This window comes from Cynoglossus semilaevis, chromosome 19, assembly GCF_000523025.1.
Source record: "Cynoglossus semilaevis isolate Cse_v1.0 chromosome 19, Cse_v1.0, whole genome shotgun sequence".
Taxonomy (NCBI): Eukaryota; Metazoa; Chordata; class Actinopteri; order Pleuronectiformes; family Cynoglossidae; genus Cynoglossus; species Cynoglossus semilaevis.
Window position 1 is genome coordinate 2602409 of NC_024325.1, and position 15523 is coordinate 2617931.

At 39.4% G+C, this 15523-nt stretch overlaps 1 protein-coding gene across 3 annotated transcripts in view; it reads left to right on the top strand.

Annotated features, from left to right (window-relative positions):
* grxcr2 (glutaredoxin and cysteine rich domain containing 2) overlaps positions 1–15523 on the top strand; it is a 40574-nt gene that overhangs the window by 20124 nt on the left and 4927 nt on the right. Inside the window, exons 2-6 of one of the 3 annotated variants that reach the window (XM_025066008.1) lie at positions 6222–6364; positions 6752–6935; positions 8366–8475; positions 9823–10056; positions 11983–12194. In XM_025066008.1, the coding sequence (XP_024921776.1) occupies positions 6308–6364; positions 6752–6935; positions 8366–8475; positions 9823–10056; positions 11983–12156 (759 nt within the window). In that variant the 5' untranslated portion in view covers positions 6222–6307 and the 3' untranslated portion in view covers positions 12157–12194. Of the gene's footprint in view, positions 1–6221; positions 6365–6751; positions 6936–8365; positions 8476–9822; positions 10057–11982; positions 14845–15523 lie in introns of those variants that run through there. The other 2 variants (XM_025066009.1, XM_017041433.2) reach the window with 2 other exon arrangements.

The following is a 15523-nucleotide window of genomic DNA, read 5'->3' on the forward strand; positions in this document are numbered from 1 at the left end:
GCTCTACTTTTATTTGCCTGCTCCCGTCCTGAATCTCATTTCGGTTAGAGAGCACTTGTGGGAGACTGTCATGCATCATCTTTTGACTAAAATCATAGTGGGTAGAGGGGTCATAGGAGGAGACCCCTGAAGCATCAAGCCGGAAAGTTTCTGCATCAACTTTGGGATTTTCAGCACTGAAAACACATAAGTTATGAAAATGACAAAATATCAGTGGGAATGAAGTATAAATACTGAACTCCACTGGGATAGGCAGCATCTGTCATTTGATAGACACTGTGATTAAGATGGTGACATTTAAATATATTAGTAGTTCTATGTGAGACACCACTGTTGTAGAAGTGGTTTGGCACCCCTGCACTAGACTATACATTAGTGTTGTATTTTTGGGAGTGTTTCTTCATTATGGCTCCCGAGTGTAAGTCAGTCTCATCTGAAGGTTTAATGTCCGGATTTTGAAGTTACGTTAGCCTAGGTGAGTGACAAAGGTACAAACGAGTTTTGACTTACAGTGAAAATCAAGTTACATCGTACCATAGGTTTAGAACTAAGACATAAGAGGAACATGCTAAAAGACAGAGCAGCAACAGTTTCAACTACTGTTCCACACATGGCACTTTGTCATAGTCTGATCCAGGTTTTTTGTAATGTATCATAGATTGTTTTTCCTTATAAATAAAGTCATTTCTAGGTTAATTGCTAACAGGCTGAGCGCCCTTTGTTGGATTGGAAACCACTTCTGCGTCAGCAGCTGTTGCAGTGATGAAGAGATTCTGAAATGTGTTGCAAATATTCACAGAGTCATGGGACTGGGAGCTGTCAGGCAATTTCTGATTTATCAGGGCGGTGGGAAGATTGGATCCGGTGCGAACCTAAACACACTTTGAGCACAACCAAGGCTGCGGTGTCCCGTGATTTATGTGTGATCTCTACTTCAATATTAGCATTTCAGACAGCCGAAAAAAATTGGGAGAGGTTCAATCCTAAATGCAAACCAGATGATTTGCATTGGGAGAGGTTCAATCCTAAATGCAACCCAGATGATTTGACTTTTTTTTTACAAATCGAATTTCAAGAAAATGATTAATTTAATTCCCTAAAAAAATGGAATGAAAATGGTTATTATCAGTATTATGGTAATGAACTGTTATTTATCAGGCTTAAGGACCAAAGTAAGTGTGTAAAAGACCAACACACTGATACCTTTGAGGCTATTTTTTGCCTCTTCTGCTCTGTGTGTTTATATTTTCATGCCATTTTCAGAAGACAAATGTCTTCTTTTAGTGGAAATATGACTCTTCTACAGTATTTCAGACCTGGATCTATGCTGGGTAAAGATGATGTAGTCTAACACCATTACGAAAATAAGGTTTGCACACTGTGTTGATAACAGTCTGGATGCTGTTGTTGATCTTTGACACATGCATTCAAAAATGTGTTTTGCTAAGAAAAACAAGCGGAAGTTTAGACTCTTCTTCTTCCAGTCCATCGCAGATGAACTCCGACCAGAAAAACCCCAGTGTTTTGGCTGATAGAGGATTTATTGAAAAGACAGAAAAATCCTCTACGGAGTTCTTATGGTGAGCCATGACCTTTCTGCTCTACAGATATTCATACTTTTGGTGAATGCTCCTTTCATTTAGCCGTTCAATATAAGCGTATTCTGTAATATCTGTAAGAATCGTTTTCCTCCAGTAATAACAACCCAAAAACACAATGTCTGGGATTTGATGTGTGACCGAAAAATAGTTTTGGGGATAAACGGCTGTATATTAAAGTGAAAGTCACTAGATGGCAGCATTGCAGCTAATGTAATTCATCTTGTACTCATACAGTGGTTTGTCCACATAAATAAATAAATATTACCAGGCCTTTATCGGTATCGGTTGATATCGGAATCAGAAATTAGGTATTTGGACAATATCGAATATCAGCAGAACGTTAATATCGCACATCCCTTCATTCAAATTCCTTACTTCTAAATCCGATTCTTTATGCATCCATTATCTACATCCTGGGATTTAATTTTTTCCTGAATTTCAGAAAAACTCAAAACTCAGTCATGAGGACATTATCTGGTCTTTAGGTTTATAAAAAAACGATTCAGAAATGGGATCAAAGTGTCTCTTCGGATGCAGAATGATCAGATTCAAATGATCACGCCATTCATTCACGACTGTAAAACACACGTGATTAAATGAATCATGAGCCTGGCGTGCAGGGATATTTCTGTGTCTGTAACCTTCACTGAGAATCTTCTGCTCTGTGTTCAGGCTTGATTTACTAGAAGACAATGTCAATATCTCTCGCTCGGCTCCTTTGCCCCCCCCCTCCCTCCATGGTTGTCCCTGGTGCGTCTCTAATTACAGCATTTCACTTTCTCCAGCTGCCTGTCTTATATTGTTTTCCTCTTATATTCTACCTAACATATGCCTGTCAGGCACATGGAGCGGCGCGAGGGAGAGGGAGGCTAAAAGTACCACCTGAATTTGAGGATATTAAATAGTTACAGTTTATGTCAGAAATCGTCCAACTCTTGTTTTACACGTCTGGTGATTATTGCCTCCTGGCTAAAGTGTGTGGTGTTAGGGGGACAGTTCATTGTCCTTGCGCGGCTCAGCGGATTATTCCACTTTTACTCAATAATATTGTCTCCTTGTGCCTTTGGGATAATGACGGCTCTGGAGAAATAGAATCCAGTGTTTGTGACTGATTGCTGTTTCATTGTTGCCTGAAAATAGGTGCAGCCGATATGAGCGGCAGTCAATACGTTCCCTCGGGAGGGTGTCAGAAATAGTACAAGCAAAAATAATGACCTGGTGTCTTTTAAAGAGTGAGACTTTCACCGATCCTGTATTTGTCTTTGTTGCACGGGAAAGAGGAAGAGGAAGAAGAAAAACACAGTACAATAAACCATAGATGACACGAATGGTCGGCGAGGACACACCACCTCCTGTGGAAACTCTCGAACCCTGGGGGTACATTTTTCAAATTCAATGCACCTGCTTCCATGAACGCAAAATGACTTCCATAATTAACGTTCATTGATGTGGCGTAACGTGGGCTGTGCTACTGTATGGCTGCAGATGGTTTCAGACACAGACCATTTGTTCAATGGCTCATGTACAAAGGGAAACAGACTAATGATTTCATACAGCAAAAAATTTTAAATATGCACGGAAACATTTTCAAAGAAAACACTGTTGTCTGCCAGGTCAAACTGATGTGTTGAAATTTAGTGATTTATTAAAATGTATAAGATAAGATTTCCCTGGCTGTTAGCAACATTGCTAATGCAAGAAACAATGATACATTGTATGTAGCTTTGGTTTTGTTTTGCTGGTAAAAAAAGAGGTTTAAAATGAAAATATAAATACTCTAATGGGGCTTATAAAATTATGTATTTATTCGTAATTTAATTTAATTTTTTTTATTTTATTCTTTTTTATTAGCCTACATCAGAGCTTGGTGAATCGTATGGAGAGTTTGACAGCATGTGCCAACGTTTTCTTCATAGATCTGCAGCTGACATCATTTCACAGCTCATGCTGCATAATATGTTTAGGGAGGATAATGGGGACAATCAAATATACATGATTCGCTAATATAATGACAAGAGACTTATTTACAGTCGCAATCATTTTAACTGGAAGCAGCACGAATCCTGAAGCATTAAACGATTCCGTCACTGCTTGGAGCGCAAAACAATTTCTCACTTGAGTGACCACACTTGCTTGTTCTGCAATCTGATTAGAGGAAAGTGAAGGAACTTAACACACTCTCCCCGTCTCCTTCTTTAGTCCCTCTTTTCTCCCCCTCATGTTTCAACAATGTCCTCACTATCAGTGATAAAATGACTGGCATCTCTTTAAAGGAAATAATAATCTCGGCGATCAGGGTTACCATATTTTCTGGACTATAAGTCGCACCAGTGCCCTCTAAGGGCTATCAGTGTGAAAATAACGAACATGTACATTTTCAGTGGTACAGGGGTAGCAGATACTGGCACACGGGTCTAGAGTGCCCCCTAGTGGCTGTCAGTATGAAAATATCAAATGTGAAATTATATATTTTAATATATAAATCTCACCTGAGTGTACGTCTCAATTTAAATTATTTTTCTATTTATTTTGAAAGGAAAATGTCTCTTTGCTTTTAACCCATCTGTGAGACACAGACAGGAGATGAAGACTGCGCTTTGAAAAAATTTTAAAAAAAAGTTGTGGCCAGGATTCAAACCCGCAACCTTTTACGCATCTGATGCTTTAAGCAGTATTATTGTATTCCATATAAAACGACATTGTTTTACAAAATCAAAATTATTATCAATTTTCAGACCTGATCAGGCAGTAATAATAATTCTGTATATAATCTATGATGTATGATGAAAGGTGATGAACATGGCAAACATTTTTTTCCAACTGCATACTGGAGTAAGCTCCAGCTCCAGTACGGCCGATACATTTGTGGAGTTTGACTCCAGGCATTTCCATGAAGAGCTACGTGACAGCTACGGTCTTTACAGGTTTAACAAAGGCAAGGAGAAACTATTTGATGAAAAAGAAATGAAGAGGATATTTTCTCAGATTTAATCGTCCAACTTTCGAGAATATTGTGTTATAAAAATTGAATTGTAATAAAAAAAAAGACAAATCAGTAATAAAAATTCATGAATTCAAGCAGCCCACATAAGACAAAGCACTCAGATGCTTCCAAAAGTTATTCTTTTGAGCAAGCCATTTATTCTGTTGTCTTGGTGAGTGGAAACTCCAGGGAATTCTAAAAAAAAAACATGGCTCTTGGTTCAATGATCTTCTGCACGGAGTTTTTATAGTTCGAGGGATGAGACAATATACTGCATTTAAGTTACAATTTTAGTTACTTTATTGACAAGGATTAGTTGAGATGCACTGTTGAAAATGCAACAACACAACACACTAGGGCTAATAATAATAATAACAATAATAAAACAATTACAAACAAATACATAAATCAATAACTATTATTATTATTATTGTTGTTGTTATTATTATTACTACTATAACAATATTTGTATTTATTACAATTAATAATAATAATAATAATAATAATGTTACTTAATTCTACTTAATTGCATAGAAAATATAAATATCAAAACAATGACTTATGGATAACTCTCTGGTCATAAATGGTTAATGAATTACAGTTCATAACCATAAAGAATGAGGGAGTTATTCGGTCAAAGTTTGATGGTTTATAAATATGTGTCTATGCAAATACTACTATACTTTCATTTATTTTTCCGTCTCTTCTGCTCGTTCCCTTTGGTTCTTTTGTGCCTCGCTCGTTTCCTCCATCGTGGTTTCCGTGTCCACACGATTGCGAAGTTTTCCCTCCGCGGTGATTACTTCACCTCCTCCACCTGTGTCTTGTTAACTCCTCCCTTGTCTCTACACAACCCTCTGTCTCCTCTCTGTCTCTGCTGCCTGTCAGTTTGTTTCCTCCTCCAGTATTTCTTCCTTGTGTCTGCGTTCGTACCCTGTGTTTTTAAGCCGAGGCCTCTTTCTTCTGACTAGAAATATGCCGATGTTTTGATGCCTTTGCTGGCTCTTTGGATTATTAAGACTCCACCGGCCTCCATTTTTACTGTCAATAACTTTGATCCTTTTTTTTTCTTAGATCTGTTGTAATTACGACTCATTGTAGTTCTAAATATTAACTGTAAATTTTACAAACCTGAGCTTCACTGTTCTGTGGTTTTATTTTATTTTTTAGAGACCGACTAAAGATAGATCTTGAATAAATAGAGCAGCAGAATTGTTTTTGATGTGTGTGTTTCAGTCAGAAGTGACATCAGACCACATTTTCTTCAAAACACAGATGACATCACTCTCTCTCTCTCTCTCTCTCTCTCTCTAACACACACACGCACAACATTCAGCCCTCTTTTTCCTGCTGCTCTAAACAGCCTCCAACTGCCATCTATTTTTGGTGATCATAATTATTTGATGACAAAGCTTCTAGTTTCTCAACTATCCCTTTGTGCATTCGATCTAGCCGTGAATAATTTAGCACAGGGAGCCAGAGAGGTGGGTTCCTCCAAACAGCAGGTAGAGTCAAAACCCACGACACAGGGAGAAAACATTTCCGTCCCATCACTGTTTGGAAAAAACAAAAAACAAAAACCCAGACAGCGATTCATCGATCAATCCCTTTACCTGTTACCATCTGTTCTTCCTCAGAAACCTCGGTGTGCAGCTGATGTCAGGAGCTCCTTGGATGGACTGATGTGCTCACTTGTGTCCCTTCTTCCATCAAGCACACAGACATGGAGGAACTTCAGAAAAAACTCAATAAGCGCTACGAGAGCACCAATCCAAGGAAGGTGAGTTATTTATTTATTTGGAATTGTTTTATTTTTGGTCCGAGGGTTTTGAAGCTGTTTTGGGGTAGAAACATTGATTTTTTTTTCCTTCTCCATTACTCCAGTCTTGTTTAGAGGATTTACTGTTTGTGGCTCCAAGTATTTCCAACATCTGCAGTAAACGACTTTGTGCTTGATGTTTAAATTAAAGGAACTCCTACTTTGTTGTTCTAACTTCTGACTCCAGATAGATATAATCTCATAATTACCAAACTCTTTAGATTCCTTCCTTTTGTTTCAAAGGTACAGATTAGCGTAGGTTCAAGTTAGCATACATACAAAGTCACTGTCACAGTCACTGCAGTAAAGACAGAACATCACTGCTGATTACCCCTGTCTGAACCACAGGTTAGGTTCAAGTTGGCGTCCTCCTACAGCGGCAGAGTGCTGAAGCATGTGTACGAGGATGGTCAGGAGCTGGACAGTCCTGAGGAGAAATACCCTCACAGCTTTGTCCACCGTAAGATCCCCCCCAGCCACCTGGAGGTGGAGCAGCTCTGTGGGTTCGAAGACCCTCATGGGGACCAGCAAGGTGGGATTCAAGCACAACTCTCTTTTTAAACTTGACAAACAGTGTGTGTTCTCTGCCTTTGTCCGCAGTATTTAAGCCCACAATGTTTGACTGATTTGCATGAAATTACTGGGCTTGTGTTTGCCTTCGCATGTGTTTGTCTTCACAAGTAAACAAATGTGCAAAAAAAATGTGGACGGAGGCTGTGCAGCATGTTTGTATTTGTGTGTGCTGAGTTCAGTGCTATGATTAGAATGCAATCATGACGTCTCCCGATTTGATCGAACAAAGAGAATAATATAGGAACAATATTACATTGGTGTAGAACAGGGGTGTCAAATCTAGGGATTGCTGACCAAAACCGGCACACTGGGGGGGTGGGGGTGTGCCACTTTGAAAGTGGAAAAATGCGCAAACACTTCCCATTTGTAATCTTTTGACAAATTATATTTCATTAAATATGAAGAGAAACATGGAGTTATTGTTATTTCTAGGTAATTATGTTATGAGTGTACTGGTCCGACCCACTTGACATCTAATCAGGCTGAATGTGGCCCCTGATGTAGAACAGTCGTGTCTGTTATTATAGTTTTTAACATTTCATTAAGTTTTCATTACCGTTACTGCTAGGTTTAAATTCATACATTAACACCAATCAGGCCGATGACCTATCAGGACACGCCCAGTGATCCAGGCCAGAGTGTTAAAATGTGTAATAGTGGACTTCCAGTTGTAACAAATAACATGTTCAGGTCATTGTTTTTTTTTTTTTAATAGAGCAAGTCATTAGAGCTGCTCACAGTGGAGAAGTCGAGTCACATTTTAACCTCTAATATATCCTAAAAGCATTTTTCAAATGCCTTCTGAGCCTTTTACGTCGGTGAAATAAAGGCTTTTATTTAATTGTGAAGCTGTTGGGAGCTGCCAAGGGCAGACTGAACTCAGAACTGGAGAGAAAAACCGTCTGAACAGCAGGAAATGAAGTTGCCTGGAAATCTTGCAAATAAACGTTAATTGTCTAAGTTCATTGTACAAAAGAAAAAAAAAACACTCGTATGAAATAACATTGGGTCCTTTGACAGAGGTGGCTGAACTATTTCCTGTCTGGGGTCATAGGTCAACTAATTACCACAGATCAAAAGTGATGTGTGAGCAGTTCCAGTGAATGGTTTAAATCCAGTTTTTTGCAAAAGAGTTCATGAATGTTCACAGTGATTTACCAATGAATAAATACAACAGAATAAATATAAAAATAACTCCTTTGCTCATTAGTCATAATTTAAATTTATAGTAAGTAAAGACAAACTTCTTATCTAATGGATTTTTCTTTACTCTCTTATTCAACTAACACACAAATACACACACACACATATCTGGTAGACAAACTAGTGTCTGCGTTCAATTCTTCAGCGCTCCGTCTGTACTGACAAATGCTTTCATTCTTTACCCAGGTGTCTATCCTCCAACTGGGCTCATAGCCCAGAGAATAAATGTGTACCGAGGAATCGGGAGCTACAAGCCCGCTGTTGGCCTGAGTGAGGGAGCAGAGGGAGACGCCAATGTAAGCTACCACTTTTAAAGATTCTTCATTGTCCCTACTAGTGCTCTCATGTCTGTCTGCCTCACTGTGAAAGGAGGTACAAGACAAAATAAAAATTCTAGTGATATAAGGGAGGATCATCAGATTACAGCAGCTCTCTAGTCTTGACCTTTTTTCGGTTGTAGATTCACTGACTAATCTTTGGCACGAAAAGGCAAAAACTGATGGGATGACTGGAAGGTCGGGTTTATTGGCCGCTGGCGCAGCGTAGGTTTCGCAACCGTGGTTGGTATTAATCACATCTATCAGTGGAAGACAGGAATTTGGATGTAGTTTACTGAGTGAGCATGGTTTAAAGGAGGAGGCGGAGGAGATCCCAGATGTCAGCTGATCCCTGGTGTTTTCTGTAGAGTTTCATATTCTCTCTCTCTCTCTCTCTCTCTCTGTAGCTTTTCTCAGGCCACTCAGATTTCCTTCCAGAGTAAAACCATGGGATTAGGTTAATTAAACACTCAAGAGTAATTGTATCCGTGGTATAATTGTGAAAATGGACGGTTGTTTGTGTTTATACAGTATCTACTCCTGTATTTGACTTGTTTACTGTGTAGGTTAGGGGTCAGAAACCTCTGAGAAAAAAACATTTTTATCGTTGATTTGCATTGTTTTATTCTAATTAATCATTAGATTATTATTTATTATTGTTTTATTTATTATTAACAGTTGTTAATAACATAATTGAAAACACTGATGTGGACTTTCAATAAACAATGATGTCAGCAGTGAACCTCACTTCAATTGAGTTTGAGACCCCTGGTCTAGGTTGACGCTGACCTTTGCCCTATGACCCTGATTAAGGAGTACGTGTAAAATGACATAAAAATCTATGCATCCATCCATCCATCCATCATCCATCATCCATCATCCATCATCCATCATCCATCATCCATCATCCATCATCCATCTATCTATACACATGTATATGTATATAATATGTGTGTAATGTTATAGTGTTTCATAAACATTTCAGCTCCAGAAATGTGTATTTTTTAAGTCGTATTCATGCAAATGGGAGTTATTTTCTCCATTATACCAGTTGCTAGTAATTTGCAACTCTGACAAAGCTAATTTTCACAACGGCCTAATGGTTGTGACTCGTGTCCACACAGCCTTTTTAGTTGTAAATGAACATGCATAATGGAGGAGTTGTGGCCAGAGGGCGGCCAGATGCATTTGTTTTGTTCCAAGACTCCGGTGAGCTACAGTGACACGCTGGGGCGGCCACTGAGATATATTTCTTCCTATAGGCTGCGCAGCTGCTGTTGAGTAAAAGTGATGGAGGGAAAATATTATAATTTGTGTTCTCTTCAGTCCCAGGTGTTAGATTTTGGCAAAATTATCATCTACACCAGCAATTTGCGCATCATCAGAGCTCCGCCGAGGAATCCCGAAGAACCGCGGCACCACGCAGATGCTCACGTAGACCTGGAAGAATACCCAAAGGCCAAGGAGAGGACAAGCAGGAGGAGAACCAAGAGTCCTTCTTCACGGGTCAGGGAGGACAAGGACAAGGGGGAGAGGCAGAGGAGTGAGATGAAGACCAAGGTAATGGTCCTGATCGGCTCATTTTTAAAATTCTTCACATCCCCCCGTGTCCCTTTCTTCCCTTTTCCTTTCAAGCATATGTCTCTCCATTGTTACTTTATCTCAGCTCAGCTTCCAGGAAAATGGCTTCTGTGCAACAATATGTCTGTTCTTACGTCTGTTATTATTCCTGTAAATCACAGCCATCCACAAAGGGCCGATTGTTCTCGTACCACTGTCTTCACTGTCTTTCCTTGTAACTTCCACCTTATTTGTCCTGCCATTATTTTCCCCTTTTTTTTCCACGGCCTCATCCTGCTGCAGCAGCCTCCATCCCATTGTCCTTGTGTTATCTATCAACTGTGAACATATACTGATGAGTCCACAGTTTTCCTCTGCCCTTGCAGCATTTGCCTGCCACTTATCAGCCTGCGAGTATTACTGCTCCTCTGCTCTCCTCTCCCATCCTGACTCATCCTCACCCCTCGGGATGATTACTGCCCTCTTTCCTTGGCTCCTTTTACTTTTTTGTCACAGGGTAAAATGGTAATTTTTTTCTTCTGTATAATTAACCAAAGGCGTGAATATTTACCTACATTTCACAAATATTATCACTGCCAATATGTATGGTGTTTTATATTTGTAGTAAACACAACTTTCTTTAACACTAAACATTTAATACATTCTAACCTCGTCATAATTACATTACATTCAATCACAGCACAGAATAGACCAAAGTGTATGGTGTTGTCTGCAGGTTACTACTGTACTACAGAATCTGCTTAAACTGTGTAATGATATCACAGTATGTAATTTGTGAAATTGATGTGGACAATTGATGTATGTAATTTGTGAAATTGATGTGGACACATTTAGGTGGCAGTATTTAGTGTACAGTGTTTAATATTTTGAACAATTTCCAATCAATACATTCAAATTCAAATAATAATAATAAAAAACTCTTAAAGTTGTCACCATCACAATCACTAAGTTCAAATTGATTTTAAATTCACTTTTATTTTTGAAAAAAAAAAATAAAAACACCAATAAAAGGTTACACCTCCTTAACCTTGACACAGATATCAGAAGCCTCATCCTCTTAATTATGTTTTTGATTTTTTTTTTAATCCAGTTGGTATTTACTAGTTTCCTAAACCATATTTTTTAATTTGTTCTGCAAATATTCTGTTACATTTAAACAACTAAACATACAGCAAAAATCATGTTCTGCTAATGAGCTTTACTGAATGACCAGAGCTGTACGTCTGCATGGAGAAAAGGCAAACAAAAATTAATATATATAAAATTAAAAAATATATATAACATAGTAGCGAAACCTTCAATTTCCTTCCTGAGGAATATTTCAGTAATGTTTTAAACAGAGGCCAACATACATTGGCTGCCATTATCAGTAATGTGCAGGCTGTTCTCATTACTGTAAGTGTTTTCTGTTATAATTAGCTGACAGTAGAAGTGACAGACAGACAGACCTACTTAAAAAAACAAACAAAAACAAAAAGAAAAAGAAATGCTAAGGTGGTTAGCCATTGTGTTTGTCAGAGAAAATCCATTTAAGTTCTGTCGACTGCGTGGTAGTGTTGGTGTCATGTCCATGAACTGGATACAGCTCTCACACAGGCGGCTTATTCGGAGTCAGGATATTGAATAATTTGCAATTATTCAAACAAAACGAAGCAGACAAACTGAGGGGGGTATTCAATTGTGCCAGTCTTCAAAATGACCTATAAATGCCAAACAGGACTGGATGCTAAACACAGCACAGTTTGGGATGAATGCATTAACTTCATCTTGTGAACTTCCAGCTATCATCTCCCAGCATCCTTCATTCCCCCAATCCTGTTTTTTTTCCTCTCTCAGTTGCCCTGCCGCCCCCCCACCCCGCGCCCCAACTTCTTCTCCTCTCTAATGTGTTTCTTCTTTCACCAGGAGGCAGACAGCTGCCAGCATTGTGGCGGCTCAGGCTGTGCTCCCTGCTCTCTGTGTCATGGTAGCAAGCTGTCTATGCTGGCGAACCGCTTCAATGAGTCCATCAGTGATCTACGATGCCAAGCCTGCTACCCCCATGGTCTGGAGAAGTGCCAGTCCTGCTCCAGCAAATAGCGCTGTTTGGCCGACACAGTGTCTGGCACGCTGAGTGAGTGAGTGATGGAGGGAGGGAGGGACGGAGGGAGGAAAGGAAAGAGGGAGAAACACCTTTTACATGCACATTAAACTCTTCCGAGTTGTTAATATCGACGAATGGCCTCATCTCTAGGTTAAAAAAAACACACACACACACACACGAGGAAAGTCCAACCTTTAAATGACATGCTGTTTGTTCAATTGTTTTCTGCACACTTGGCTTCCAACCCATCACTCACCATTTCAGTGTGATTTTAGAGACAGTTTTTTCTGTATTATCACGGTGTGGTACTCAGTACTTGTTCTCCATCTTCAGGCTCTAAGCCAATGAGGAAAGAGCGGAGCATGCGCAGTGTGCCAAGGCCAGGTTAGAGCAGGGGTAATCTGACTTATCTGGATGTGTAATAATTGCTCTGTGTGTGTGTGTCTTTTTTACTCCTTATATTTAAATGTACCAAGTTGTGGGTCACTGTGTGCAGTTAAAACGTCTTTCAACAACAAACACATAATCAACTCGTTTGTCGCACGTTCTTTTTGCGTTCGTGTTTCCCGAGAAGAAGGACGATGGCATCTAGTCGTTCCTGACGGAAAAAAAAACGATACAAATCATTTGCATTATACTCTCTTGTTTGCAGGGAACGAGACCTTGCCTTGACCCCTCTGGTTTTCTCAAGATAAAGGAGAACATTTTTCATTTTAGTATGACATAATGGTTAGGGACATTTGCGCAGAATATTAAGTATTTAAATGAAAAAGAAAACACAGAAAGATTTAGAGATGAGGTTTAAAAAAAAAAAAACACCGAAGTGCTTACAGTTAAAAAAGAGCGATTATAATTGAAGTGCCACCCAAGGATGGAAAATTACTTTTTTGGGGGTTGCAGTTTTGTTTTTGTGTTTCACAGAAGACTGAAAAATGACAATAACGGCAGATGTTAAAAGACTGCACTGTTGAGTCTGATTTTAATATATATATATATATATATTTAATATATATATATAAGTATATATGTATTTTCTCTAAGGAATTATTCTCACACAAACGGCCCTGAACTCTGATTCTTATGCAAGTAAGTGACATTTAATGCGGTGTTACATCATATTGTCATGTGACAAATGGTGAACCAATGTCGAGAGGCTCCGTCATTGTGATTGTAAGTAATCCAACCTCTGTAAGGTGTGATCTTTAATCATGTCGCCCCTGTGACAAATTGCCTTGGGGGTGAAGCCGAACGATCTCATTAGGCTTTTCTATTTCCACTCTCTGCAAATACAACGTTATGATCAATATTATTAAACGTAGAACTGAGATCCAACGTGGTTCAATCCATTCATTTGATTTTATTAGAAAGCAATTAATAACCCTTCTCCAACACTGGGTCTGTCCTGTGTTGTCAAATGAAAACCACGCTCTGTTTAATCACACACGCAGATGCACAAACAAACCGAGGCTAATGACTGTGGAGGGAAACGCACAAACAACAGCGACATTATGGTGCGCTACCCTTTTTACAGATTTATCTGTGATCTCATATGGTCCGGTTGCAATAAATGACATAGAAATCATACCGGGAACAGACTGTGAACATAAATCATCAAGTCTTTATACAAGAATATTACAGCACGTGGGGAAGTGAGCCACAATTCATATCCCAGCACTTTAGCTACGCTGTCTTTGTGTGGGTTGTAGATAACTTTGTCTTCCTATCAAATTTGATTTATAGATTTTTTTTTTTTCATTTGTACCTCACCGTGAATATCCTGTCATGATAATATATGGATCTTGGGAGAATATTCACCTGAGTGAGCCTGTGACTCCTAGGTTATCTAAAAAGTTACATTAAATGTGAAAAATATAACTATTGTAATTTCAGCTTTTACCTGACATTTTCCCCCTCAGTTTATGGTTTTATTAAGGTGATTAAATAATTAGAGAGCTACAGAGAGACTGTTCTCAGAGGATGGGTCAGGCAGAACCGATCACCCTGAAGCCAAATTTGGCTAAAAATATTCAACTTCCCTCCAGCAGCTATTAGCTAATCTGTTCTTCTGACCTCTGTGTGGAGGTAGAAGAGCAAATGCCGGATGGTAACCTTCAATCCCCTGGTGATATTAACAGTCTGTGCAACAGAGGATCTACAGTATTTGAAAGTACTGAGTAAATACAGCAGCCCTGAGTCACAGTGTCTATAGATCTCATTCACAGAGAAGCTAGTGACAAAGTAGGCTACATTTATAATTGCATAAATACCCCCCGTGTTGGGTGGTGGGGTGGGATGGGGGTTGGACAGCCACCACATGACCTCTGCAGCCTATCAGAAACTGCTTCTGACATCACACAAGCGCATCACCTGTGGAACAGGAAACACTGCTGTCGTTTCTGGGTGTTAGATTTCCTACCTTGGTCTGTACTTGTACCCAATGCATAATAGATACTTCATTCACAACAGGTATCAGCAAATAAGACCACACTATTGAATATCACAGTGGTTGATTAACCATGACTGTTTGGCATTGTATCTTTCATACTGTTACACAACAAGCGTGTCACATGACCAGCGGTATAATAATGCCTACAGGTGAGCACAGGGATGAACAGTCCCTGTCATGGTTCTTGACAGAGGTGTGGACTCGAGTCGCAAGACTTGGCCTCGAGTCAGACTCGAATCTTCAATTTAATGACTTTAGACTCGACTTTAACTTTAACATCAATGACTCATGACTTCACTTTTAAAAACTACGAGTGCTTCAACAAAAAACGAGTGGCAGTGATCTGTGTAAATATATTATTATTTTGTTTAAAAGGACTCGAAAGAGAAACGGCAGGACTTGGGACTTGACTTGACACTTTTCAGTCTTGACTTGGACTCGACTCGGACTTTACCTGTCTTGACTTGAGACTTAACTCCGACTTGAGTGCAAACACTCGAGACTTAGTTGTGACTTGCAAAGCAATGACTTGGTTCCACCTCTGGTTCTTGACTCTCCTCTGTCTTCCTAAACTTTACATAATACATGTCACGACTGACGAAGAGGACGAAAGTGAAGAACAACAGTTGCAGAGTGAAACACGAGCAGCAGCAGGAGTGAAGAGTGGGATCGTAAACTCTGGGTGAAGGAGGGCTGTGGAGGGAGAGGTCGTAGATCGCTGAGAGAGGCAGACACACGTCAGCCTTATCAGATCACGCTACGTCCTGCCGCAGAACGAAGGTCGGATTCTGGAAGACGGAACGGGATGCAGATGTTTATTGAGTTCCCCGAAAACATTTGGAGTGTATTTTATTGCACAGAGAAAGTAATGCAGCAGTTAATTGCTTTGACATCAGGACGTTAATGGTGTGGCTGTA